Genomic DNA, 25,450 nt, shown 5'->3' with positions numbered 1-25,450 from the left:
AGTTCCCTTGTTGCTCACTGTGAAGCACGAGGTTGTCATTGAATCTACTTGGATCCGGTGCCCCATTTACCCCTTCTGCGCACCCCTCTCGTTTTTTTTTTGTTTAAGAGATGAGTGTTTTGCTGAGGATCTGAACTTTAGAAAGCCCCCATTAAAATTTATCTTATGGGGTTGCTTTGATAATTTTTCCAGATTTTTCTTTCCATTTAAATGTTTTGATTGTCTCCATCTTCTCTGACAAAAGGCAGTTAAAGTGGATTTCACTTTGTGCACACAGAGTGTGCCTCTCGGGAAGGAACACTATTTGATCCCTGGATCTCTGAGGTTAGACAAGGAATTAGAAATATCTGAACTCTACTTTAGCCCCTAATCTTATCATTCCAAATGTGTGCTTAATAAGAAGCAGAATCAATACTTCGGGTCAGAATAAGTTCAAATGGTCTAGAATTTTTACGTCTAAAACCGAAGAAAAAACGATTGGCTAGAAATATTTAAAAAGACTGTCCTTCATCAGGTGTACAATCATTCTCAAACTTGCCCAGAGAATGCAGTATAAAGTGTTAATGTTGAGATGGTAAATGTGATTAACCCAATGTATAACTTCATTCTTAGTTCTTGCAATTGTATTGGAGAGGAGACCCCTAGGAAACAGACTTTCCAATGACATTTTATAACAGGGCTTTTTCTGAACTCTTATCAATTATTATGTCAAACCTCCCAACATTATGTCTGACTAGTAAATTCTGGGAGAACAAATAGTCACAATATTATCAAATTGTCCTCCTCTGTGTGAGCTTGTTATAAAATGTATCTGGCACGAAGATAGGAGAGGTTTCACAAAATCGATCTCACGCAAAAGCCGGAGCCAGAGGAAACTGGACCTGGGACATGTGGATGGTGGGTGCACCCCTGTGAAACAGGCCGCGTGGCCTAGGTGTTCATCCCTGTGAAATGGGACGAGAGTGGCCCACCTGGTCTTGACACAGCCAAGCTCACCTTGCTAGATGAGCACAGGTGTGAACACTTTGGACACGGGACACCACCGATTTCGCAATAGGTCGGTTTTCTATAGATAGGTGATGTTAGAGCCATATTGCACGATTAGCCATCTGGGTCTTTATATTCTCCGTTCTCTCACCCGTCAGGTCTGAGTTGTAAAATGTGACCAAGAGCACCTATGTGGCTGGAGAATTGGCACCTTTGGGGACGTAGGACTGTGTAGTTCCTCGGTTGCCAGGTCAGAGAGGCTGCTGGACTTGGCCGGGGCTGGCTCGGGCATGCCGTATCTGTGAGAGGGAGGAATAGGTGGGCATGTTTACTGGGGGGTATTTATTGAGTACCAGTCACATAGATCATCTTTACATAAGTTATTCTTACCGCAGTCCCACGAATGCAATACTGTTATCCTCATACGGTGAGCTAGAGAGAAGGCAAATAATTAGCTACAGGTCATAGCTGGCTCGTGAGCCACACAGCCAGTGTGCACAGATCTAGTTAAGGACAACCTGTGCTTTTCCTACTGTCTAGTTTTAGAGAGGGCGGGCGCGCGCACACACACACGCACGCACTTACACACCCCTTACAGAAGCTGGAGATACAGGTGAGTGTAGCCCTTGGCTGGGAAGGACAGGCGTGGAGAAGCAGGGAGGCAAGCAAACACGTAGGCAGATGGTGTTAACCTAAAATGAGGCAGCCATGCAGCAGGATCCAGGGCAAAGCGAGATTAGGAGATGGCAGAGCAGGGCCTCCTGAGAGGGCGCCAACTAGGAGCAGGAGTAGAATACCCTTTGGAGGAGGATAGCTGTATGCAGGCATGCTGCCAGTTGGCTCAGGTTTCCATGGGAAATCCACAGTGGCAAAGTGTAAGGCAATTATTCTTCTGCACAAATATGCATTACTTTTAAGAGGAGATGAAAAAAAAAAAAAACTAATCTAGAGGTGAAGTCTATTTTGGGTATATATTTTCGTGACTAGCATATGCAGGCTCTCGAATGTAACTCGGGGCTCCTCCCCCAACCCCGGGCCCGGGATGGGAGGGTAGCCTGATAGCAGTGCACAGCAGAGGTGCTGACATCAGGCCGTACGTGCTGCCGAATAGGCCTCTGCAACGGATCCGTGGGTGAGGCCAGATCCGCTCACCAGGCGCCTTGTGGCTCTTGCCTCTGGGCAGAATCCTTGCTGTGCTCTTCTGAGCACCCTCGTTGGGAAGCAAGCTCAGGAATGATCAGGAACTTCAGGGCTCCCCGCCGCTGGGCTTCAGGACCGACCTCACCTCCTGGACCAGAACAGAGCCGAGGGGGGTCCAGGAGAGACGCGGCCCCAGAAATGACAGTGCTGGGCTCCAGGGTAAAGATCCTGTCTAATTACGAAATATTTCTCGGACCTACTCATGATCTCTGTTGGCTTTTTCATACCCATTTGGGAAAATGCACGGTGGCAAGCATCTTTAAGTTCGCGGACTGCGCTCTGGCACGCGTGCGGATGTGACGATCTTGCAGAGAAGCTGAGTTAGCAGGATGGAATGACAGTGTTAAATGCTCATTAAGGGGAGCGTGGAATGCAAAGTCACACCTAAGGCCTGGGAGAGGATGTCAAGTCTGACCTTGCACCGGGCGCTGTCTGCTTTTTCAGGTGGCACTGCGGCACGAGGATGGCGACGAGACCGCAGAGCCGCCCCCCAGCGGGCGCCGGGACCGGAGGAGGGCCAGCGTGTGCTCTGGAGGCGGCAGCGGAGAGGGCGAGCAGCGGGGCCTGGACCGCAGGCGGAGCCGCAGGCACTCGGTGCAAAGCATCAGGAGTCCTGTGTCGGCCCCCACCAGTCCCAGCTCCCAGTCGGCTCCTGGCTTCAAGCCCGGTCAAGTACGAGAGCACTGTGAAAAGTAAGCATTAACCCAGCCGTGGAGCGGAGGGGGGTGGGCACAAGGATCCTGAAAAGGTGGGAGGGGTCCCATCCCCACAGGCACCCACTACCACCCCCTCCCCGCTGGCCTCCTAACCCCTCCTGACTTCCTCCCTGCCTTTTCTCTACCCTTGAAACACCACCCCGAAGTCCTTTGGAGCACCCCGGGACAAGGTGGCCCTGGTGACCCACGTAGATGTGATCTTGTTAACCCCACAAGCTCTTCTTCACCCATTTGTGTTTTTATATCCGTATCTCCGTAATGTCTGAAAAGCTGTGCTTTATCAAATAGAAAAGAATCCAAACCCCAAAACTTTACCTGGAAGTAAATGGTGGTGCCCTCACGTGAATGCAAGATTGTAAGAGTCTTGAGATACTGTGGCAGTAGATGGTGGAGGTTGGTTTTAGTTACATAGAAGAAACCTGTATGAATTAAATATATGAATATAAACATATGTAAATATATATTATGTTAAATACATTTTATATATGGGTATATGATATATATATATAAGCATATGTAAATTTCAGTAAATACTATCGCCGTCACTTTTTCAGTGTTTGTTTTAGCGAACATTTTTATTGAGAATGTGTTATAGGCCAGCACTTTCTGATGCCGTGAAGATATAAGGTATGATCTCTGTCCTTACGAACCTCACATTTGGGCTGGGAGAAACTAAGAATGAGATTGGCAGATAGGAAGAAATACAAAGGTTGACAATCTCATAAGAAACTATGTACGGATATGCAAAGGAAGACGTTTTGACACAACCTATAGGAACTTAGAAATGGTTCTGTAGAACAAGTGTGCAGCAAAAGGATGGCCATGCTGTTCTAGAGTCTGGGTCCACTTCTATCTTCCCAAGTGAATGCTGTCAGTTCATTAGGATGATGGAGCTCTGTGGACCAGTCCATGCCAGCCAGGTCCACCTGGACTGACTGGGACACTGGTTTGCCAGCGCATCACCTCCTGCTGCTGGCGTGCAGAAGCCCTGCTTACCTCATTTGACCGCAGCATTTTCTGCCATCGTGGAGATCCACCTGGGAGCCAAGTGCAGGTCACGAGGCTGCCTGGTGAAGAAGAAAATAACTCAGAATCAGTTGGATGACCTTAAGACAGAGAGTGATCAAGATATGTCCCTTCCTTTCATCCCTAAGGGAACACCCACCTTGACAGATGCCCCAAGCAGTCTGGTACTCATGGAATCACTTAACGAGCCATGCCTTTGGGTGCCTCCTGTCATAGATGGAGTGGGAGTGATGTGTGAGCCACAGTCTGTGTTGACACCCTTCTCTACCACATAATTGCCCATCTACAGATTTTTCTGTTTCTGAGAATCTGTGTGCAGCAAGCTCTGTTAAGTGAAAAAAAAAAAAAAGACTAAAACTTCTAAACAAATTGAGGAATGAGAACATCCACCATAAACATCACACCTTGTAGTCTAAGATCTTCAAGAAACTTAGGCAGTGCTCAAAGGGCACTTAAAGTTCTCTCCAGCTCTTCTCCTAGCTAATGGCTTCAGAAATTAACATGGAGAAAAGTGTATACAGTAGATTAAAAAATCTCTATGTAAAACCACCACAGATGCCGGGGACGGTTATTTGAAGTCCCCGTCAGCAGCACTTGGCATTCTCTTGTTCTGTTCAACTTGTGTCCTGTATGTTGCTGGTCTGTTTCTTGCTATTATACAAAGATCCCCATCCCCATGTTGTGAGTTCAGATGGCCATGCCTTGTGACAGATTGGCAAGGATGAGAGAGGTGCAGTGAGCCACCATGGGCACATGGTTTTGAGGTGCAGGGCTTGGAGGGATCTCGAATGCGAGGTCACACATGCAGCCCTGCATGCTTCCTGTCTCATTCTTTTCAAATAGGACTGATTTTTCATTTTACTGACATTAGTACTTTGATGGAAATTTAGTGCATTTATTTGAGAAGAATACACTTCCCCGCTTAGAAAGACAGATAACATTTTACAGATTGATTATGAAGGGCTTCATCCATGAAGTCTATTGGAGGGGTTTTGCCCTATGGTCCCCAAACAACAGTAGAGTTTTGGCAGAGGTGGGAGTGGAATAGAGGGGGAAAGGGTGACGAGAAGCCAAATGGGAAATAAGCCCTGCATGCATAGCTTAGTCACCTGCTCAACATCTGAGCCTCAAAACAGTATCTTAGAATCAAGTAGTTCATTGTGTCAAGTAGTTCATTGTGCCCGTAGGCTTTGCCTGATTTCGATTGCTCTTCATCTGTGTGAGCATTCTGGCCCTACTTCTAACTTGTAGCAACATGCCTTGCATATGCCACATGGGAATTTTAGGCTGGATTTTATAATTCTGATGCAACTAATGCCAGTACTTTTGAAAAGAAGATAGGAACGCGTTAGAGGTTAGAGATTCATGGTGCCCTAAAATGCATATGGTGCCTCTCCACTCAGGTGGTCCTTTGACATCATCTGAATTTCTCTGTAGGATCTAGCAGGACAAGCGTCTTCATCCTCTTTTTACAAGTGAGAAAACTGGTGGTCAGTGACTTGTGATGATCCCAGGACTAAGGGGCTGAGCTGTGGGTTAAACACAAGTCTTTGGCCCTTGCCTTTCAATGTCCAGATCACACAGGACCACTTCCTAATCCACCGTTCCCAAACATAGTCACTGAGTGAGATTAGCGCTTCTGACTTTTTGGAGCAGGAATTTTATTTACATACCATGTAGGTGTGTTTTTTTGATGTAAATATAAAAATTCGAAGAGTTGAAAAGCAGAAAAATCTCAGTCTCCTTAAGACTTAAGCCTACTGGGCTATGTGTTTTAGTTCCAGTAAGGACTAAGACTCCAAACACATTTTGGGTTGTTTTGGTTTCTTAAGAAACCTATACTTCTACACTGAGCATTTACCAAATCAAGTATGAGTATTGGTCATCTGTCACCTAAAAGTATCTTTTGTGACTGTGTGTGCCATAATGAGTTTTATCTTTGCACTTAAATTTTATTTTTTTAAATTTTTTTTAATGTTTATTTATTTTGAGAGAGAGAGAGAGACAGAGTCTGAACAGGGGAGGCGCAAAGAGAGAGGGAGACAGAATCTGAAGCAGGCTCTAGGCTCTGAGCCATCAGCACAGAACCTGACACAGGGCTCAAACCCATGAGCAAGATCATGACCTGAGCCAAAGTCAGACGGTCAACCGACTGAGCTACCCAGGCGCCCCTGCACTTAAATTATAAATTTCATCTTTGTATTTCCATCTTTGCACTGGAAGGAATAAAAATGGTGGTGCTTTCATTTTTTACCAAGAAAAAATTACTTTTAGCCTCAAATCAGCAGAAGGATCAGTGTTTCTGGTTTAAATTGTAACAGGGTATAATCTTAGGAGAAAAAGCCTTAAAGCCTAGAGCAGGAGACCATTCTGTGAACTTCCACTCACAGACACTCTCCTTTCTGGGGCACCTCAGTCTAGTCCTGAATTTTTCCCTCTTTAAGGAAGGTCTTCTGACCTAAGTGCGTTCCATAATCTTATAGCTCTATTGCTGCTTAGCATTCTCTCACATGGATAAAATTTCCCCATAATGTTTCCCTGTTCATCGTGGTTTTCCCCTCTGTCAAAACATAGCAGATCTTCTTCCTGCTCTGTATGCCGGTCTTTCTGATAATGAACATCGCATGGGACTTAATATATGAAAATTTTCACCCTGTCAATTTCCACACAACATTCCAACCTGTAGAGGTAATTTTGAACTTCAGCCACTAATGTTAGCAGTTGTGCCATCCAGCCTTCAGTCCTGTGTATATTTTAATACACATGGAAGAGTGACCTGGCGGGTAGTAGATGGTGACAACTGGTTGGGAGCGGATGGTACAGACCGCTGCCTCGTGCCTCAGAGGAAGGGGTTGGAAACTTTCTCTGTCAGGGGCCAGGTGGTACGTATGTTAAGCTTTGCAGGTCAGACAGTCTGTTGCAACCGTTCGACTACATTCCGCCTTTGTGTAGTACAAGAGCGCCCGTGACAATAGGTAAGCAAATGTGTTTCCTTGTGTATGGACACTGAGATTTGAATTTTACATGTCATGAAATATTCTTCTGGTTTGCTTTTCAACCATTTAAAAATTTGAAAACCGTTCTTAGCTGACAGACTATATAAAAACAAGCGGTAAGCCAGATTTGACCCACAGGCTATAGTTCGCCAGCTCCTGTTCTAAGGGGCTGGGTTTCTAGAGGGAGGTTGGGAGGGAAATGATCTGGAATTGGCAAAGAGGAGTATGTGGGGTAAGAGAGAAGAGCCCATCATGTGATATGAGAAAGCTGTGGGGAATGGTGTCCTAAGTTCAGGGTAGGAGCAAGGAATATTCCATGAAGAGGTTGAGACTATAGGGGATCTTGCTGAGAGCTACTTGTAAATTCCAGGGCGCAGGAGATGAGTTAGATTAGGAGACACACAAAGCCAGTGGGGAGAAGGGGATATGGCCATGAGTTCAGGAAAGGTTGGGCTACTCTGGGAGGTGGGAGCATCCTGGAATCAGTTCCAGTGCTCCCATAAGGTCATGGTTCTCAGCCGGAGGCGGTTTTGTCCCTCAGGACACTTGGCAATGTCTGGACACATGTTTGGTTGCCATAATTGGGGTGCAGAGTGCAAATGGCACCTCATGGGTAGAGTCCAGGGCTGCTGCTGAACATTCCACAATGCTCAGGACAGCCCTGTCCAACCAAGAAATACCTGTTCTAAAACATCAGTGGTGCTGAATCTGAGAAACCCCACCTTAAAGGACAGCATGTAATTGGCTACAATTTTCAATTCTTCCTAGGGGTGATTCTGAGGTAGGAAGTACTTTGTTGGAAAGGGAGTGTTTTTCTTAGAGGCACATGGAACTCTGTGGGTCTACCTTCAAATGTTCATGTGCATGAGTCGAAGTTGCCTTTTTTTTTCCGAAGAAGATAATTCTCAAAGTTCTGGGCTACCAGCTAGAAAGTAGAGTCCCTTTTTTGTTTGTTTTTGTCTTAACTCATTTGCAAAGTTTTACATTTCAAATTCTTAGGGAATATGCTGGACCCTCTTTGGGGGGGACCGGAGGTTTGACTAGATCTCATGATCTTCTCAGTAACCCACATGCCCAGTGAACCCAACTCCAATCAGCTTCACATCTATCACATTCCCCAAAATTGACATGATGGAACGTGACACCAGCCATACAACAAAGCGGCAAGACAGAACAATGGTCATATCACCGAAGGTGTGCCATTCTTCAGCCAGGCTCAGGGATCTATTCAGAAGAATAGGAACATGGGACCAGCTCTCTAGAGACCCTCTGTCTACCCAGGGCTGACAGATGCTCAAGTGGAGTTGAGGACTCAGGGCTGAGAAGGAGCAATGGACACTTTCCTCTTGGCTGGTGGTGTTCTCAGCTGGTGGTCAGGAAGTAAAAAGGTTAAATTCAAGAATTGCTGTTTTGTCATGTAAGTTAGATAAGAGATAAACATTTTAAAGGCTTAATGTGTGTTGCACAAAAGCACTCATTCTAATACGTTGAAAGCAATAAGTAAACGGACTGTGGCCAGGCCTTGAGCTTGCTGCCGGGAGGGACTGGACACAGTCCGCCCTATAGACAGACCGGCAAATGGCAGAGGCATGGTATAGCCTGGCTCCAGCTAATCCCAGAGAAGGGGAAACCAGGAGGGCCCATGCCCAGGTGGGCTACAGTCCACAGGGGCTGCCCGGGAGCTAGTCAGTCCGCTTGTGCTTCAGGGAAGACGAGTCAGGCCAGGGTATCGTGTGGGGACAGAGTGCAGACCCCAGCATCAGAAGCTCAGTCTGCACCTGCTGGTGGAGAATAGGCTGTGGCTCCTAAAGAGTACACAAGCACCCAGTCTGCACAGTCCTCCCCAGCGTGGCATTTGGAATCGCTGCAGCAGGGGACCTAGGATGGGGGTACTGAAGCATGGAAGAGGCTGCTTGGTTCTGCCACCAATAGCCGTGTGTCCATTTAGATATGACCTCAGGCACATAGGGGGCAGCCAATACTGAGCAACTCTGTGTTTCCAAATGAAAATGATACAGGGTGGGGCTCCTGGGTGGCTCAGTCGGTTAAATATCCAACTCTTGATTTCAGCTCATGACGTGATCCCGGCGTCGTGAGATCGAGCCCTGCATCTGGCTCAGCCCTGGGCGTGCAGCCTGCCTAAGATTCTCTTCCTCTTCCTCTGTCCCTCCTCTGCTCAAGAATGCTCACGTGCGCGCGTGGTCTCTCTCAAAAAAAAAAAGGTATAGGATGTAAATGTGTGGTACCAACTATGTGATATACAACGGAAGTATTTTTTTTTAATTTTTTTAATGTTTATTTATTTTTGAGAGAGAGAGAGAGACAGAGAGACAGAGCTCGAGAGGGCAAGGGCCAGAAAGAGAGGGAGACACAGAATCTGAAGCAGGCTCCAGGCTCCAAGCCGTCAGCACAGAGCCTGATGCGGGGCTTGAACTCACGAACCACGAGATCACGACCTGAGCCGAAGTCAGGCGCTTAACCGACTGAGCCACCCAGGCGCCCCCACAACGGAAGTATTTAGACTATATAGTGCAAAGGTGACAATAACACCAGCAGTAGCTGCAACAGTGGCTTCACCTCATTATCTGCCAGGCATTATGCGAAGAGCTTCAGTGTACCAACTCCACTAAGTTGCCCCGTGAGTTACGTGTGGTTACTATCTCCATGTGGAAGGAGGAGAAACTGAGGCACAGGGTATTGAAAGGACTGTCCAGAGCCCACAGCTAATACATAGTGGAGCTGGTTTTCGAGTTCAGGTGGTCTGCCTCCAGAGTCCCTGTCCTTCCCCATTTTTGTAAAATATGTTTGTTTTTTCCTGTGATTCTGTAGAAAGAAAAAAACATCCCTGAGACTTGGCAATTAGTAAGCAAATATCAAGTACGCATTGCCATCTTTATGCGTTACTACTTCCAGATTTTCATGTTCGTACATTTTTAAAAATCGTGGCTTAGTGTTCCGTTATAGGGACATACTGTAAAAACAGGACGCCTTCATGCATCTTGCCATGGTTTGATTGAAGTTTTTTTTCTAGTACTAAACTTTCTGGAATGAGCATATACAAACGTGTTAGTACACGTATGTTAGCATTCTTTTAGGAGAGATGCTTAGGAGTGAGATTCTAGATCAAAGGACTCTTACGTTCTAAATAATGGTACCACCGTATTGGCCTTTACCACTTTGTTGTCCCACCCTCAGCATATGATTGACCATTTTCTCATACCATCACCAGCCCTGGATGTTAGGAGTTTCTCATAAATTAGTATTTCTGAAAAGTGAAATGTGCCTCAGCGTTTCACCTTGCATTTTTTTTTTAATTACTATTGAAGTTGTTCACCTTTAATTGCTTCATTGGCTGTTGAACTTTGCCTTTCTGAGAATGGCCTGTTTATATCTTTGGCTTATTTGTCTCCTGAATGGTTCGTCCATTTTCATTGATGAACGGCTACTCTATGTCAATATTTCACATTTCAGTACGGGAATTTTCAGATACAAAAGCAGGCAGAATGTAAGTACTCTTGATACATTCTAGGCATTAACTTTTGACAACTGTGTCATAAATATTTTTCCTTGTCTATTAAATACCTTTTATGATGCCTTTGGGTGGACGCCTAAGGTATACTGCTAGGGTATGCCACGTGTTGGTATTTGCCTGTGCATCTTTTCGGTGTTGTGTTTATTCCGGGAGGTGTATCCTCTTCCTGACGAGCCTCTGTGTTGTGCTGGGAGGCTGCTGTGCTGCTGCTTCACTCTCTAGGAGGTAAGTAGTGATAGCCGGAGCTAGCGCTATGGAGCACTTACTTGGTGCTGGCTGTTGTGCTAAGCAAAATTACATGTATTGTAAATGGCATGAAGAAAGTAGAAGACTCCTCCCCATTTTACAGGCAGGGAAACTGAGGCAGAGAGAGGTGAAAGAGCTTGCCCCCGATCTCACGGGTGGCAAGCGGCACAGCTGGGTTTGAACCCTTTCATTCCTCGTCCGGGGTGTGCATTCAGAACCAAACGCCCCTGGAACTAGTCTCTGAACCTACAGAATGTGTTCAGTAGTAACAAGTTTTTCCTCTCTCGAGGATGAATCGGATTTGTTGAAAAGACAGAAAATCATTCAGAGCAAATATTTACTGTGACTTGGTAGTCCTAATGAGCTGTATTGTTTACAGTCACTGTCAGATTGTGATCCTGAGATAATCATACTGATTTGCTTGTTTTTCTCAAAAATTGGCACTGAAGACAAGACGGTTCCTAAAGAGTTCTGAAGCATTCAGAGCAATAACTACAACCATGGAACAAGCCTTCCTTGTTAATCGTGTAACTAAGCAGCCGTTATCTTGGTGATAGAGGTCATCTGGTTGACAGGAAGCCAGAGTTAACAACTATCGGAGACGAGGCTGTCCTCACCTTTTTGGGGCTCATGCCCGATGTGAGGCCCTGTTAGTGGCCCAGTGGGTGGTGGGAAGAGGAGAACCAAGTCTTGAGGCTGGGCCTCAGAGTGGGAACTGGAGGGAGGCAATTGGAGCAGGACTTGTTTTCTGTTTTCCTGCAGAAGTAGGAAGGGGTATTGGCACCTGTCCATCAGCCACAGGAACCAGTAAGCAAAGGGGGAGCCTCATTATGGAAACATGCAGGGTGGGTGAGCTCATCTTCCGAGATTTCGACGGGAAGAGGCGTGTTTGGATGCTGAGTTTAGGGCAGCGTGTTGCTCTGTGGTCTGTCTCACGCCTTGTCCACAGGACTTCATTGCCAGAGGTGACAGAGTTCTTTGGCCAGTTAGTTGGAGGGTTTGTAGCTGAAATAGCAGAGTAGTCCTAGCTCCTTCTTGGAAACAGTTAGCAACGGCAATGATCTTCAGACAAAACACTTGAGGCAAGTAGGTGTTGTGTAATTGGTGTTAACCTGCAACATCTACAACTCTGTGACTCGTGCAGTCCTGGGTCCTGGGGGTGGCTTTGGCCAAGTGCGGTTTAAAGGAGCAGTGGCTGAGGCGGTCGAGAGCACCTGCTCAGTCTTCACAGCCACAGACTACGCTTCCTCTCTGGGCTTGGCCTCAGTCTTCTCCCCTGGAAGCTCAGGATGATAGTATCTCCTTACTAGGGCGGTGGGTGAGGAATGAGAAGCAGCACAAACGTGTGCTTAGCTCAGTGTTTTTACCACAGTCACTCCATGCCCTGGAGCTTTCCTGGATGTTGTCCTTTTAAAGAAGGTAATTGTTAAATAAATATGGACGTGAGCTGGAGAGAAGATTTTGTGCACTGGCATAAACATGCTAGAGGATTTCACAACAGCCAGGTTAACAACCACTGGTACCGTGAGCGGCAAGTGGCTACCTAGGAAGATTTATCTGAGGCAAATGATTTGTTATAAACGGGTTCACCGACAAAAGGGATGTGACCTTGTGAGGTAGGTACGACTGGAATACAGCCAGCCATTCAGTATGTACCATTTAGTGTCCAGAAGGCTCTTTCTGGTTTCCTGAGTGTTGACTAGTAAGGGGTGGTAGGAGGGGAGAGCCCTGGGGGCCAAGGGGCGTGAGCTTGAAACTGGCAGAAACTACAGGAAAAGGCAGCAGCATTGAGGCCTGAGAAAGAAGCAGCTTTGCAAAGCTCCTTCTGGTTTCTGGGGCAGGATCTGCAGGATCTCTGGTTTCTCAAAATGTCACTGTGACTAGATTGCAGATTTCTTGGGGATTTGGAGTTTGCTGGTTTTTAAATTTAAGTTTATTTTTTTTTTTTGATGTATTTGCTTTTGAGAGAGAGCGAGGGAGTGAGCGCGTGTGAGTTGGGGAGGGGCAGAGAGAGAGGGAGACACAGAATCCGAAGCACAGTCCAGGTTCTGAGCTGTCAGCACAGAGCCCGATGCAGGGCTCGAACTCAGGGACTGCGAGATCATAACCTGAGCTGAAGTCAGACCCTTAACCGACTGAGCCACCCAGGTGCCCCTGGACTTTGCTGCTTTTTTAAACTTAAAAAAAAAAAAAAAAATTTAGGGGAGGGGTCAAACAGGAAGGGAGAGAATCCCAAGCAGGCTCTATGCTCAGCACAGAGCCTGATGTGGGACTCAATCCCACAAACCATGAGATCATGACCTGAGCTAAACTCAAGAGTCAGATGATCAACGGACTGAGCCACACATATACCCCCTTTGCTGTTTTTTTTTTTAATTGAAGTATAATTGACATACTCTATTATATTATTTCCGTGTGCACAACGTAGTGATTCGACCAGTATCTGTATATATTTGGAACTTTGCCACACTGAATTTGGGGATCTTTCTAGGTTCTGAAGAAACTGGCAATATTTTATCTTTAACACTGAACATAGCTACTGATGAACTTTAAGTGATGTGTGATCAGGGTTGTGTTCCGGTGAGACCACTCTGAGGAGTGGAGAGAAGATGGCAAACAGAGAGATGAGTGAGGCTATGCCAACAGGTCAGGAGAGGGCCTGGCTCAGGCTGTGACCAGGAGAGTGGCGAGTAGGAGCAGGTGAGGAGACTCAGGGAGGATGTTGTTTGCAGGATGGCGAGTGCATTTTGTGGTGAGAAGAAGGGTTGTGGGGGATTCCCAGGCAGCCAGTGGTCCAGCATCATGAGGTGGCTATCAGGCCACTTCGCAAGCTTTGGGCATTAAGTGTGTCAGTGGGTCGTCACAAGTCAGTTGGGTAGATGCTTCTGGAACTCGAGTACGTGTAGGTGACAGTTGAAGTCTGGACTGAGACGCCATAACCCAGGGAAAGAGCAAGTGAGCGTGGCAGTGGCTGGTTATCTAACCCTGGAAAACAACGTGTAGAATCAGCATCTAGTGAAGTGCTGGTGCCAAGAAGTTCAAGTCAATGAACCTTGAAATTGGTTGTTCTCAAGGGTGAGTATTTTTCAAGCTAGAGTGGGCCGCCATGGTGCGATGTTTCAGGAAGAGACAGCCTTTACTGTGGGAGCCATAGTGAGTACATTTCAAAGAGAAGGAAAGGTCCTTGTGTCTCATTAAATCTCTGACTTGCTTTGGGAATTTTCTTTCAGTGTCAAGCCTGCTTCCCCTTGACCTACACATATACCATGTTTCCTATAATGCACACCTACCCATCCATGTTCTGAATGTTCAAAGCCCTTTCTAGCGGAGCTGGATTTTCCTTGGTAGTCCATGCAGGTGTGGGTATGGGTGGCCCCTCCAAAGAGTGAGTGTCTGTCTCATGCAATTCCCAGGATCCCTTTGGAAATGGAGCAGGGGTGTTCTAATGATTAGTGAGGGAGCTGTTTGAATCCAGTCATGCAAGGAGGAACGCGATTGCCTCTGCTTGACAAGAGTCTGTGGAAGAAGCATGGTGGTATTTCTGCATTGATAAAGGTTGAACGAACAGGGAGATAAAACCCTGAAAATGTAGCTTGAAGAGGCCAAATCTGACATGGCAGAAAAGAAAGAGCCGCCAGAAGTGAGGCTGGTCTCGTTTTGCAAGAGAGCCTTTTGGGAATAGGCTTTGGAAATTGAAGAGGGAAGGCCCAAGGAAAGAGAGACCTGGCCTGACGTCATTCTTGTCTCACAGCACGTGCTCAACATGCTGACTGTGATCTCAGGAGCATTGTATTCATGCTGAAAAAATATTTATTTCTAAGTGAGATTATTTTTACAGCTCAGAAACTGACCAAAATTAACATGGGCTGTAGCCATGGCCCAAATATGTCTCATGTAGTTATGGTCCCAATATGTCTCATGGTGCCCTACGTCAAGGTGTCATTGAACCTCCTGGTGGGAAGGGGCCTTGGTGAGATGGGCAAGGACTGAGAGCTGGTAGGCACACCATTGCTCATCAATTCAGTAGGAAAACCGTGGATGTTCAGGAAAGAATCTGGAAGAAGGAAGGATTAGTGACTTCTTCCTGTCCTTACCTAGAAGACACTTCCCACCCCCAGCCACAAAGAAATTATCATAGCAGAAGTAGCATAGTGGTTAGGAGCTTAGATGCTAGAGTTGGACTACTTGCTTGGGTTCAGATCCTGGCTTACTAGCTGTGTGACTCTGGGGAAACTCCTTACCCACTCTGTGCCTCAGATCCTCATCCAATAATAGTACCAACGTCAGAAGCCCCTGTGAGAATTCAAGGAGTAAGCCAGGTAAAGTGCTTAGCATGAGAATGCTCCGCACAGAGTATGTTAATTTTTTTTAACATTTATTTATTTTTGAGAGACAGGGACAGAGCAGGAGCGGGGGAGGGGCAGAGAGAGAGAGAGAGAGACAGAATCTGAAGTAGGCTTCAGGCTTTGAGCTGTCAGCACAGAGCCTGATGCGGGGTTCGAACCCACAAACTGAGATAATGACCTGAGCTGAAGTTGGATGCTCAACCGCCTGAGCCACCCAGGCACCCCTAGAGTATGTTAAATAAGAGTAAATGAGTGAATTTTACTCCCCCACCAACCCCCACCCTCCACCCTCCAGCCTGCTTTCCTTGGAGGGATCCCAGGGAGGCTTAGCCAAGAGGGAAGCCAGCCTTGTCTTCTGAGAGTGCCCGGGAGAATTCAAGGAAGCCTGGGCACATCCGGGACAGGTATCTGCAGCCCAAATGCCTTTTGATGATTGTGATAGAGCATGCTTCCCAAAGACACATTAACTCAGGAATTCAGAGACAATTATATCACACTTCAGGAATATTCAACTACGGTATTCACATTGCCCCAGAAAAACAGTTCCATTCCTGAGAATTTCCCCCCCCCCCCAACTGTGTGGTTCTGATTTTATAAACATGAGATTAAAAATGGCTGGAGATGGGGAAGTGGTCGGTCAGGGCCTGCTGCGTGCAGGTATCTGTCTCCCAGAGGTCTCAGGACAGGGCAGAGTATGAGTGGGACAGAAGGTATTGTGACTCTGTCCATGCCAAGCCTCCAAACTGAAACAAATACTGACTTCCTAGACTTGAGAAGATACTTAAAAACTTTTTTTCACCTGTGACAAGCTTTGTAAAATGCTCTTCCAAATAGAAAGGTAAAGAATTTTGATCATGAAGTGGAGAAAAAAACATGAAACCAAGATGAGGTACCTTTGTGTTTGTAAAAAAAAAAAAAAAAAAAAAAAAAAAAAAAATGGCTGGGACTTGGGACTTGGGTCCACATCATAATAGCTCATGTCTGTAAGGAAATGAACAAGCTGCCACGCCTCTAGGAGAGAAATCCCCAGTACTGAGCAAGTCATTTCAGAGTAGCCTTACATTAACCGACTTCTTAGTATTGAAATTTTATATTACGATTACTGCCTTGAGTTTGTGGCAGAAATACTAGTTGATGGGCTAAAGGAAAGAAGAATCATATTGATGCATTCTTCACTCAGCTCGTATGTTCTTGTGCCTGCCACCTTCCTGGTTCTGAGCTGAAATGGTACAAATGACCCTTCTGAAGCCTCAGACGGTGCGCGCGTAATTATTGCAGCAAGTAAATGTGGGCAGCTTGGGAAGAGGGCTTTTGAAGGAAGTAAACAGGGCTGTGTGATGGAGGGTCTCAGGGCTATGAGGATATACCCTTGAGGAGAACTTGCAGAAGGACACAAGGTTATGGACAGGAAGAGCAGTTGTAAGGGCAAAGAGCTGGGGAACGGCTAGGTAAGTGCCACATGGACTAAACAGATTATGGAATGCAGCCAGCGGTTACAGGAAATGTACCATCTCAGAAGTACCAACCCACTTGTTATGTCAGTTGCTGTATAAAAAGATTGTAGTATAATAAATGTTAAAAATTTTTTAACCTGGTTATTTTCTCACCTGATTTGTAGCAGTGGTTATCTCTGATGCAAGGGGACTTCATTTTTATCAGTAATATCCTCCTTTTTTTTTTTAATGTTTATTTTTGAGAGAGAGCATGAGCTGGGGAGAGGCAGAAAGGGAGAGGGACACACAGAATCCGAAGCAGGCTCCAGACTCTGAGCTGTCAGCACAGAGCCTGATGTGGGGCTCGACCTGGCAAACTGCGAGATCATGACCTGAGCTGAAGTTGGAGGCTTAACCGACTGAGCCACCCAGGCTCCCCGGTAATATTCGACTTTTTGAAGGAAGCCGATATTCCTGTAATTGCATATTAATTTTAAAAGGTTCTTTAGAAAGAAGGATAGTAGGATGAAGGTCGTCCAAGATGTCTCTTCTGGCATTTAGGCTGTATTTTCAAGGTTAAGAACTCACTGGGCCGAGGGAATGCCACCTTCACAGGGCAAAGGGAGGAAAGAGCTTGATGGCCCTGGGTAGTGAACAGGAGTCTCAGGAGACAAGGTTATAGAGTGTGGATGGGGACATAGAGGTGACACAGAGATGAGGTTGCAGAGAAAACAGGTAAAGTCATGAGGACCGTGGAAACCAAAGCACAGAGTCTGGTGGTTATTTGGTATGTAAAGCTTAGCCACGCACATCTGAAGAGATGCTTGTCTTCCTGGTGGGGATCCGATTGGAGGTGAGGAAAAGTGGCCCGTGGGACCCTGGGTGGTAGCCGTTGATGCAGAACTACTGAAAAACATTGGTACCTTGGACTAAGGCAGTGGTTCTTAACCGTGTGCAGCACTGAAAATCACCTATGGTCAGGCTACACCTCAAACTCGTTGAATACAATTTCTGAAGGTGGGACCTGAGCACTAACATTTTAAAATAATGTATCTCAAGGGTGAGGATCACTAGGCTGGAGGTTTCTTTCTGCCGTGGAGAATTTGAGGCCCACAGTAGAGAAAGACTCAGTGGTCATCACTGCTGGCTGGACCTCCCTCTCAGACCAGGCTGCCCCCCAAACCGGAACATTGTGGAAACTGTGTGATTATGCAGGGCAACGTGTGGACTGGTGGCACGTGCCCAGTTCCTTTGGCAATAATCTTTGTAGGTAATTCTGGCCCTTTGCTGTTCTTTTTTTCTCTTCTTATTACCTCCTTTTTGTACAATTCATTCTTCATTGGCATCTTCATCAGCGGACGGCCAGTGAAGTGGAAAGCGAATGCTACCCAGACAAGGTCATGTGGTTACTCTTGGTAATTTGGAGGCATGACTTGAGGGGGTAGAAAATAGAAGATGAGGTTGTTGAGAAAAACCCTGGCTGAAATATAAGATTTGAGGTTTATCTCCAGATGTCAATTATGTGTACTTTATTGCCATATTAAGAGTTGACTCTGGTGGGTTCAAGTCCAAAGCATGTGCAAAGGCCATTAGAATTCTAGAATCAAACTGAGTCATGAGTTAGAAAGTTATTACTGCACACAAACTCTGAAACACATTGGCTTCCTTATGGTGATTACATTTGGGATGTGCTTCTCAAAGACACACACACATCCTGTTGCCCTGATTGATAACTAAATGTTTTTTACTCTTCAGTATACTTCTCTTCCCGTTTGTGAAAAACATGACACAGAATGTGTGTGTGAGAGGGGCCATTACTTGAAATATTTAAAATTAAGCTTAACCAGTAAACACATATGAGACTAGTAGTGGCATAACTTCTGGAAATGGGAGAACTTGTCTCATGGCCACACGATTATGTGTCTTCAGCTTTCACAGGCTGCCAGAGCTGGGGGCTCCCTTTCTGCTTTTCCACTTTATTGCATGGGTGAGATAAGTAGGAAGCCAAGCCAGACCCAAGGCAGGGCTGTTTTCACCTCTGGAGGCAGCCATCTTGAAACCTCAGCCTGGGACTTGGCGTCTCTTCTGTTTTCAAAAGTTCATAGAGAATTCCATTCTCCCTTTATCCTAGTTTCACTTCTCTCCTAGACCTCTAAGGGACATTTAACAGAGTTTACTAGTATCTGTGGCTTAGAATGAAGGTTTTTTTTTTTTTTTTTTAACATAAAATCAAAGTCCGCATAAAGTAGTGAGGCACCTCACTGCCTATAAGTATCATTGAATTGATTTGCTTTACACCTGAATTGGTTGCAACTTAGCTAATGCATTTTTTCCTATTGTTGTTTATACTCTACAGACTGGAATTCTGTTATATTAAACTGTTTTCAGCAGAAAGAGTGTGTTGGATCCATTAGTATTTTATTCTGAAGCAGTAACAAGGGGCACCTGGGTGGCTCAGTCGGTTAAGCGTCCAACTGTTGATTTCGGCTCAGGTCATGATCTCATGACTTGTAAGTTTGAGCCCCACATCAGGCTCCTTGCACTGACACTGGAGAGCCTGATTGGAATTCTCTCTCTCTCTCCCCCTCTCTCTCTGCCCCTCCTGCGCAGGCTATCTCTCTCAAAATAAACTTAAAAAAATAAAGCAGAATAACAAAATAATGGCTTATGCATGAAGATTCTGGCCAGTGGTCCAGTTCTTAGGTATATTCGGTATCCATGGCCTGTGCTTCATACTCCTTCTAAACTTTGCATGCTACAGGGACAATAAATACTTTCCTGTCTAACTTTGGGTTCTCACCATGGAAACATCAGCAACAGCTGGGCTCAGTTAAATGTCTTTTCATTCTTTTGGCTGGCAAAAATCTTTTAAGGGAAGCTTTTTTTTTTTTTTTTTTAGTGGCTAATAAAACTATTTTTGAATGAAATCACTGCTTCACTTGGTCAGATATGTGTCTTAACTGATTAAGATCACTAACTGGAAATTTTCAAATCTCATCTTGGCCCTTGGTAACCTAGAAACAGTCTTAAAGTTAACAGAAAGTGTGAGTCACCACAAAGCTAAATTCAAACTGGTTTAAGTATTTGTTAACACAGAGTGATGCGGACGGAGCCCAAGGGGACGCTTTCTCTGTCATAAATTTAACAAAACATTTCTAAGAGATTCTTTTTCATCTAATTTTGATAAGTCATGTACATTTTACAGAACTAAATGGAGCATATAAACCTTATCTAAACCTTCTTATCTTATCTAAACCTTCTTATCTAAGCCTTCTTATCTTATCTAAACTTTCTGACAGAGCTTTCCAATTAGTTGCCTCAAATGTCATACCTATGTCAAGTGTCATACTTATGTCAAGACACTGATCTCCTCAGGGCAACCAGGCAGGTCTGGGGTAACTGGGCCCCTTAAGCAGCTTTGTCCATTGTTCTAGTATGCCGTGTATCATGTTGTCTATGCTGTGCAAGAGGAGGGAGGATTGAGCACAGTGCAGGAGAAGAATAGTTGCTTTGGAAGAATAGTGCAGTGATGCTAGAGCGATGAAACCAGTGGAGATTCTGCTTTGGTTTCAGGGGATAAGCTGGCTGGTAGGAAGGACCTTAGGCTGGGGGTGCCTGGGTGGCTCAGTCGGTTAGGCTTCGACTCTTGATTTCGGCTCAGGTCATGATCTCATGGTTCGTGCGTTCGAGCGCTGCATCGGACTCTGTGCTGACAGTGCAGAGCCTACTTGAGATTCTCACTCTCGCTCTCTTTGCCCCTCCCCTGCTTGCACTCTCTTCTGTCTCTCAAAATAAATAAATAAACTTAAAAAAAAAAAAAAAAGACATTAGCCTGGATATCAGGAGACTGGAGGTCTTCTTGGCCGGTTGTGTGAACTTGCCCTCTCTGGACCTCATCGTTCTCTTCTGCAACGTGGGAGGTCTCTGAGATTATATCTCTGTTCTTGCCAATCTTTTTTTTTTTTTTTTTTTAATGTTTATTTTTGAAAGCGAAAGATAGAGCGTGAGCAGGGAAGGGGCAGAGAGAGAGGGAGACACAGAATTGAAAGCAGGCTCCAGGTTCTGAGCTGTCAGCACAGAGCCTGACGCAGGGGTCGAACTCACAAACTGCAAGATGACCTAAGCTGAAGTCAGACGCTTTACCAACTGAGCCACCTAGGTGCCCCTGTTCTTGTCAATCTTGTTCTTTGACCACCCTTAGCAAGTGCCTCTGTGCTGAGCATCATGCTAGGTCCACAGTGCCAAAGAACTGCAACAGTCAGCACGTATTTCCTGGATGTCCCTGGATGTTCCTGTCTGGGGGATGTTCCTGTCCCCCAGAAAAGTAGCTGGAGGAGTCATTGTAGTCAGGGAAGTGGCCCCTGCAGGGGCCCTGAAGCTGACATACCGTGGGCATTGGGTGGAAACCTCAACAGACTGATGAAGACTGGAATAGGGAGGTATAGGAAGGGAGCGTAGGAGATGAAGTTGGAGATATGGTAGAGGGGGTTAGAGTATTGGCTGGGTAAATTGGACTGAATCCTAAGGCTTGAGTAGGGCAATGTCATGTGGAAAAGTTCTTCTTGTCCTCTGGTCAGTCTCTCCTTGGCCTTCTGAGTTTCACCCCAAGAGCATTGTGTGGAATTCTCACTTTCACGGCCAGTCAGCTCCCCACTCCCCAGGTGAATACTTCTTGGTACATTTAGTTGTTCAATGTCTTTCCCCCCATGGGTCTGTAAGCTCCAAGGGTGGGATCCAGAGTCTTGCACATAATAAGTGTTCAATAAATATTTGTTGGATAAAGGGAGAGGGCCCTCTTGCCCTGTAGTTAAAATTTTTTGCTTTTGAAAAAAATTGTTGTTACCTATTTATGGGAAATCTCTACATCATCTCAATTTTACTGTGAACCTACAAGTTTAAAAAATTGTTGTAAAAATCACAATTGTATGGCGTTGGATCATTCATAATTTTTGGTTTATGGTACTTTATCATTTGCTGGTCCAGGTGTGGCCCTCTTCTAGCTTATTTGTGTGTACAATTTACTTATTGGTATAAAGGACACCAATGAGACTATGGCCTGGCTAAAAACCCAGAGCGTTTCCCATAACTTCTATCCATCCATGCACTCCGTCTTTCCCATCTCTGTGCCTGGGTGACCCGCACTCTGAAATCTTGTCTATCGTTATCAGGTTTTTTGTTGTTTCGTAGTAGTATCAAACATGTAACTAAACCCACCCTACAGTTTTGCCTTTATGAACTTTCAGGAAGGTCATATTTATTGTTCCTTTTTGCGCTTCTTTTCTCCACATTATGCAGCTCCTGTTCATCCATATTGTCACGTGAAGTCAACTGTCCTCTACTTTCACTGCTTGGAATATACCACAACCTGTTGATTGTTTTTGTCGCCAGTGAGCATTTGGGTTGTTTCCATTTTTTGGCAATTACAAAAAGTGCTGCTGAGAATATTTTTAGACTCCTATCTTGGTGCACAAGTGTTTCAGTATCTCTAGGGAGGGTTTTTCAACCTTGGCAGTACTGACATTTTGGACTGAATTTTTCTTTGTCGCGGTGGACGGTCCTGTACGTTTGCAAGATATTTAGCAGCATCCTTGGCCTCTACCTGCCAGGAGACGGTAGCACCTGCTCCCCAGTCGTGACAACTAAAAAGATCTCCATTGACAAATGTCTCCTGGGGGATGAATCACCCTAGTCAGAAGCACTGCTCTGGGGTATAGTAGTGCCATCAAGCAGTGGCACTGCTGGCTCATGGTACGGGAATTTAACTTGACATGATAAAAAATATACGTTCTTTTTCCTAAGTGCACGCTCCTGTCAGCAATATGTGAGTCAGACGACCTATAGTCTCTTCAGCACTTGGTGTTTCCAGACGTCTTAATTTTTCCAAGCAGAGATAAGATGGTATCTCACTGTGGTCTTAATTTATATGTCCTGATTGCTAGGTTAAACTATCTCTTCATACATGTTTATGGGCCATGATCACATGTTTTGCACAATTTTATAGTTGTGTTTTTATTTTTAAAATATGTTTTGTATATTTTTGATATGAGTTTATGTCTGTTAGGTGTGCTGAAATGCCTTCTCTGAATTTGTGGCTTTACTTTTCCTCACCCATAGTATTTTGGCCCTAGAATATACTTTAATACTGTTTTAAATGTTTCTGTTGTACTTTTGAAAGGCTCAGCAACATTCATTGTCCTGTTTGTTTAATTTTTTTTAAATGCTTATTTATTTTAGAGAGACAGAGACAGAGAGCAAGTAGGGGAGGGGCAGGGAGAGAGGGAGACACAGAATCTAAAGCAGGCTCCAGGCTCCAAGCTGTCAGCACAGAACCCGACTCGGGTCATGAACTAAGGAACCGTGAGATCATGACCTGAGCCAAATTTAGATGCTTAACTGATTGAACCACCCAGGTGTTCCTGTTTGGTTGTGTTTGTGTTGTTTGGTTGTTTGGTTTTTGAAGCCTAAGAAATGTGACATCAGCCTGAGACCCAAATTTGGGAAGTAAGGTTGGCTTTGAAGAAAACTCTGCCCTACAGAATTGGTCAGACTATGGGCCTCTCAGTGTCTTTTCCAACGTGGAAGGGGTGGTCTCCAGTTTGAGACTAATTGTAAAAAGGAAAGTGCCTATTGGGTTCACAGTAGACCTGTCCCCTGCAGTAACTCCCCAATAGTTAAAAACAAAACACCCCTAGTGGTATTTGAAAAACAAGGGCCAAAGGCCCAGAATTCTTTTTGCACAAATATAAAGAAAGTTAAGTTCTACTTTAAGAGAAAATTCAGCGAGGGGAAAAGCAAAATTGTCTGAACTTATTCTTCATCTTAAATATGATCAGCATAAAAGATTCTGTTTGACTAATTTCTTCACGGTCTGAAACTAAAATCAAGCATAGAAATTCCCGCATACCGTGAGGCAGTATTTCTTTCTCCATCCATTTGGATAGGAGGGCAAGGCCAGTGCTTTGACCATAGGGCATTCTGTAAGTGGGCCCTCCAAGTAGGTCATTGTGCTGCCTGCCCTGGTCGTGTCCTGCCACTCATGAGAGTAAAGCCATGGCACACACAAGTCATGTGACAGTTTGGTGCAGACTCAGAAGCTGTTGAGCCCAAGGGAGACAGTTTGGTAATAAGCTTAGAGGGATACATAGGGGAATATCTCTGAGACCTTGGTGTAGGCAAAACAATTTAAACCAGGACACAAAGGGTACTAACTATCAAAAAAGATAAGTAGGACTTCATTAAGATTAAGAATTTTTGTTTATTAAAAAAACACCATGACTGGGGCGCCTGGGTGGCTCAGTCGGTTGAGCGACTGGCTTCGGCTCAGGTCATGATCTCGCGGTCCGTGAGTTCAAGCCCCACGTCGGGCTCTGTGCTGACAGTTCAGAGCCTGCAGCCTGCTTCTGATTCTGTATCTCCCTCTCTCTCTGTCCCTAACCCCCTCGCATTCTGTCTCTGTCTCTCTCAAAAATAAATAAACTTAAAAAATAAATAAATAAACCCACCATGAGGGGCACCTGAGCTTCTGACTTTGGCTCAGGTCATGATCTTATGGTTCATGAGTTCGATCCCTGCATTGGGTTCTCTGCTGTCAGCTCAGAGCCCACTTCGGATCCTCTGTCCCCCTCTATCTCTGCCCCTTCCCCTCTCATGCTCGCTTGTGCTTTCTCTCTCGTTCTCTCTCTCTCAAAAATGAATAAACGTTAAAAAAAAAAAAGTAAAAAATGACACTGTGAAGTGAGTCCAAAGGCAACCCACAGGGAGGGAAAAGATTCTTGCAACACATTAAGTATGACAGAAGGACTTGTCCCCAAATTATATAAAGAAGTACAAATCAAAAATAAAAATACAACCTGGATTTAAAACAATGGGCGAAGTACTTATATTTCAGAAAGAGGATATCTGAATGGAGAGTCCCGAAAAGTATGACAAAAGTGCCCAGCTTCACTAGTCATCAGAGAAAGGAAACTCAGATCACAGTGAGATGTTGCTACACACAGATTAGATGGCTAAAATGAAACAGACAAAACTCAAAAAGAAAAACAAAAACCACCAAATCTTGGCAAGGATGTAGAGCAGGCAGTGTATTCATATACTACTTATGGGAATTTAAATTTACCAGGTCATTTAAAAAAATTTTTTTTAATGTTTATTTTTTCTTGAGACAGAGACAAAGCATGAACAGGGGAGGGGCAGGGAGAGAGGGAGACTCACAATCAGAAACAGGCTTCAGGCTCTGAGCTGTCAGCACAGAGCCCCACACAGGGCTCGAACCCACGAACCGTAAGATCATGACCTGAGCCAAAGTCGGACGCTTAACTGACTGAGCCACCCAGGCGCCCCTACCAGGTCATTTTTAAAAACTGTTTAACAGTTCCTGATAAAGATGAACCCAAGCGTATCATATGACCAATAAATGTCATTCCTAGATAACATACTGCATAGTAATATGTACATGTGTTCTATTAAAGACCTGTGCTACAATGTTCGTGATAGCCCTGTTCAAAATAACCCCAAACTGAAAAGTGTCTGGTTATCATCAGCAGTAGAATGGGTAAACTATATTGTGCTCTATTCATACAAGGGAGTGTTATATAACAATGAGAATGAATGGTCTGCAATGACCTATAACAGTGTAGATGAGTCTCCCAAGTGTTACATTGAACAAAAGAAGCTGGATATGGTACGATTCCTTGTAGATAAAAGAAAACCAGGCCAGGCTAACTGACCTCTGCTGTCTGAAGTGAGGGAGGGAAGGGAAGCAGTCGGAAGGGAGCATTAGGGGAGTGCTGGTTTTATGGATGTGTTTATTTTGCGAAACTTCAGTGATTTGTGTACTTTTCTGAATGTACTTTATACTTCAGTGAAAAGAGAAAACAAGCGGAGGACAGTGGGGGGCAAAAGGGTTGAAGATGTTGGGAAAATGATGCCTGGGGTGGGGAGTGGTGAATTCTGGAGGACTGAGGGCGAG

At 45.1% G+C, this 25,450-nt stretch overlaps 1 protein-coding gene across 5 annotated transcripts in view; it reads left to right on the top strand.

Moving 5' to 3' along the window:
- Positions 1-25,450, top strand: part of FHOD3 (formin homology 2 domain containing 3) — a 480,663-nt gene that overhangs the window by 329,071 nt on the left and 126,142 nt on the right. For 4 of the 5 annotated variants that reach the window (XM_030336761.1, XM_030336760.1, XM_030336759.1 and 1 more), the window contains exon 10: positions 2,632-2,879. In XM_030336761.1, coding sequence (XP_030192621.1) covers positions 2,632-2,879 — 248 coding nt within the window. Of the gene's footprint in view, positions 1-2,134; positions 2,347-2,631; positions 2,880-25,450 lie in introns of those variants that run through there. The other variant, XM_030336762.1, reaches the window with a different exon arrangement.

Source organism: Lynx canadensis, chromosome D3 (genome assembly GCF_007474595.2).
Source record: "Lynx canadensis isolate LIC74 chromosome D3, mLynCan4.pri.v2, whole genome shotgun sequence".
Classification (NCBI taxonomy): Eukaryota; Metazoa; Chordata; class Mammalia; order Carnivora; family Felidae; genus Lynx; species Lynx canadensis.
Note: the sequence above shows the minus strand (reverse complement) of the source record. Positions and strands in the feature narration are given on the sequence as shown.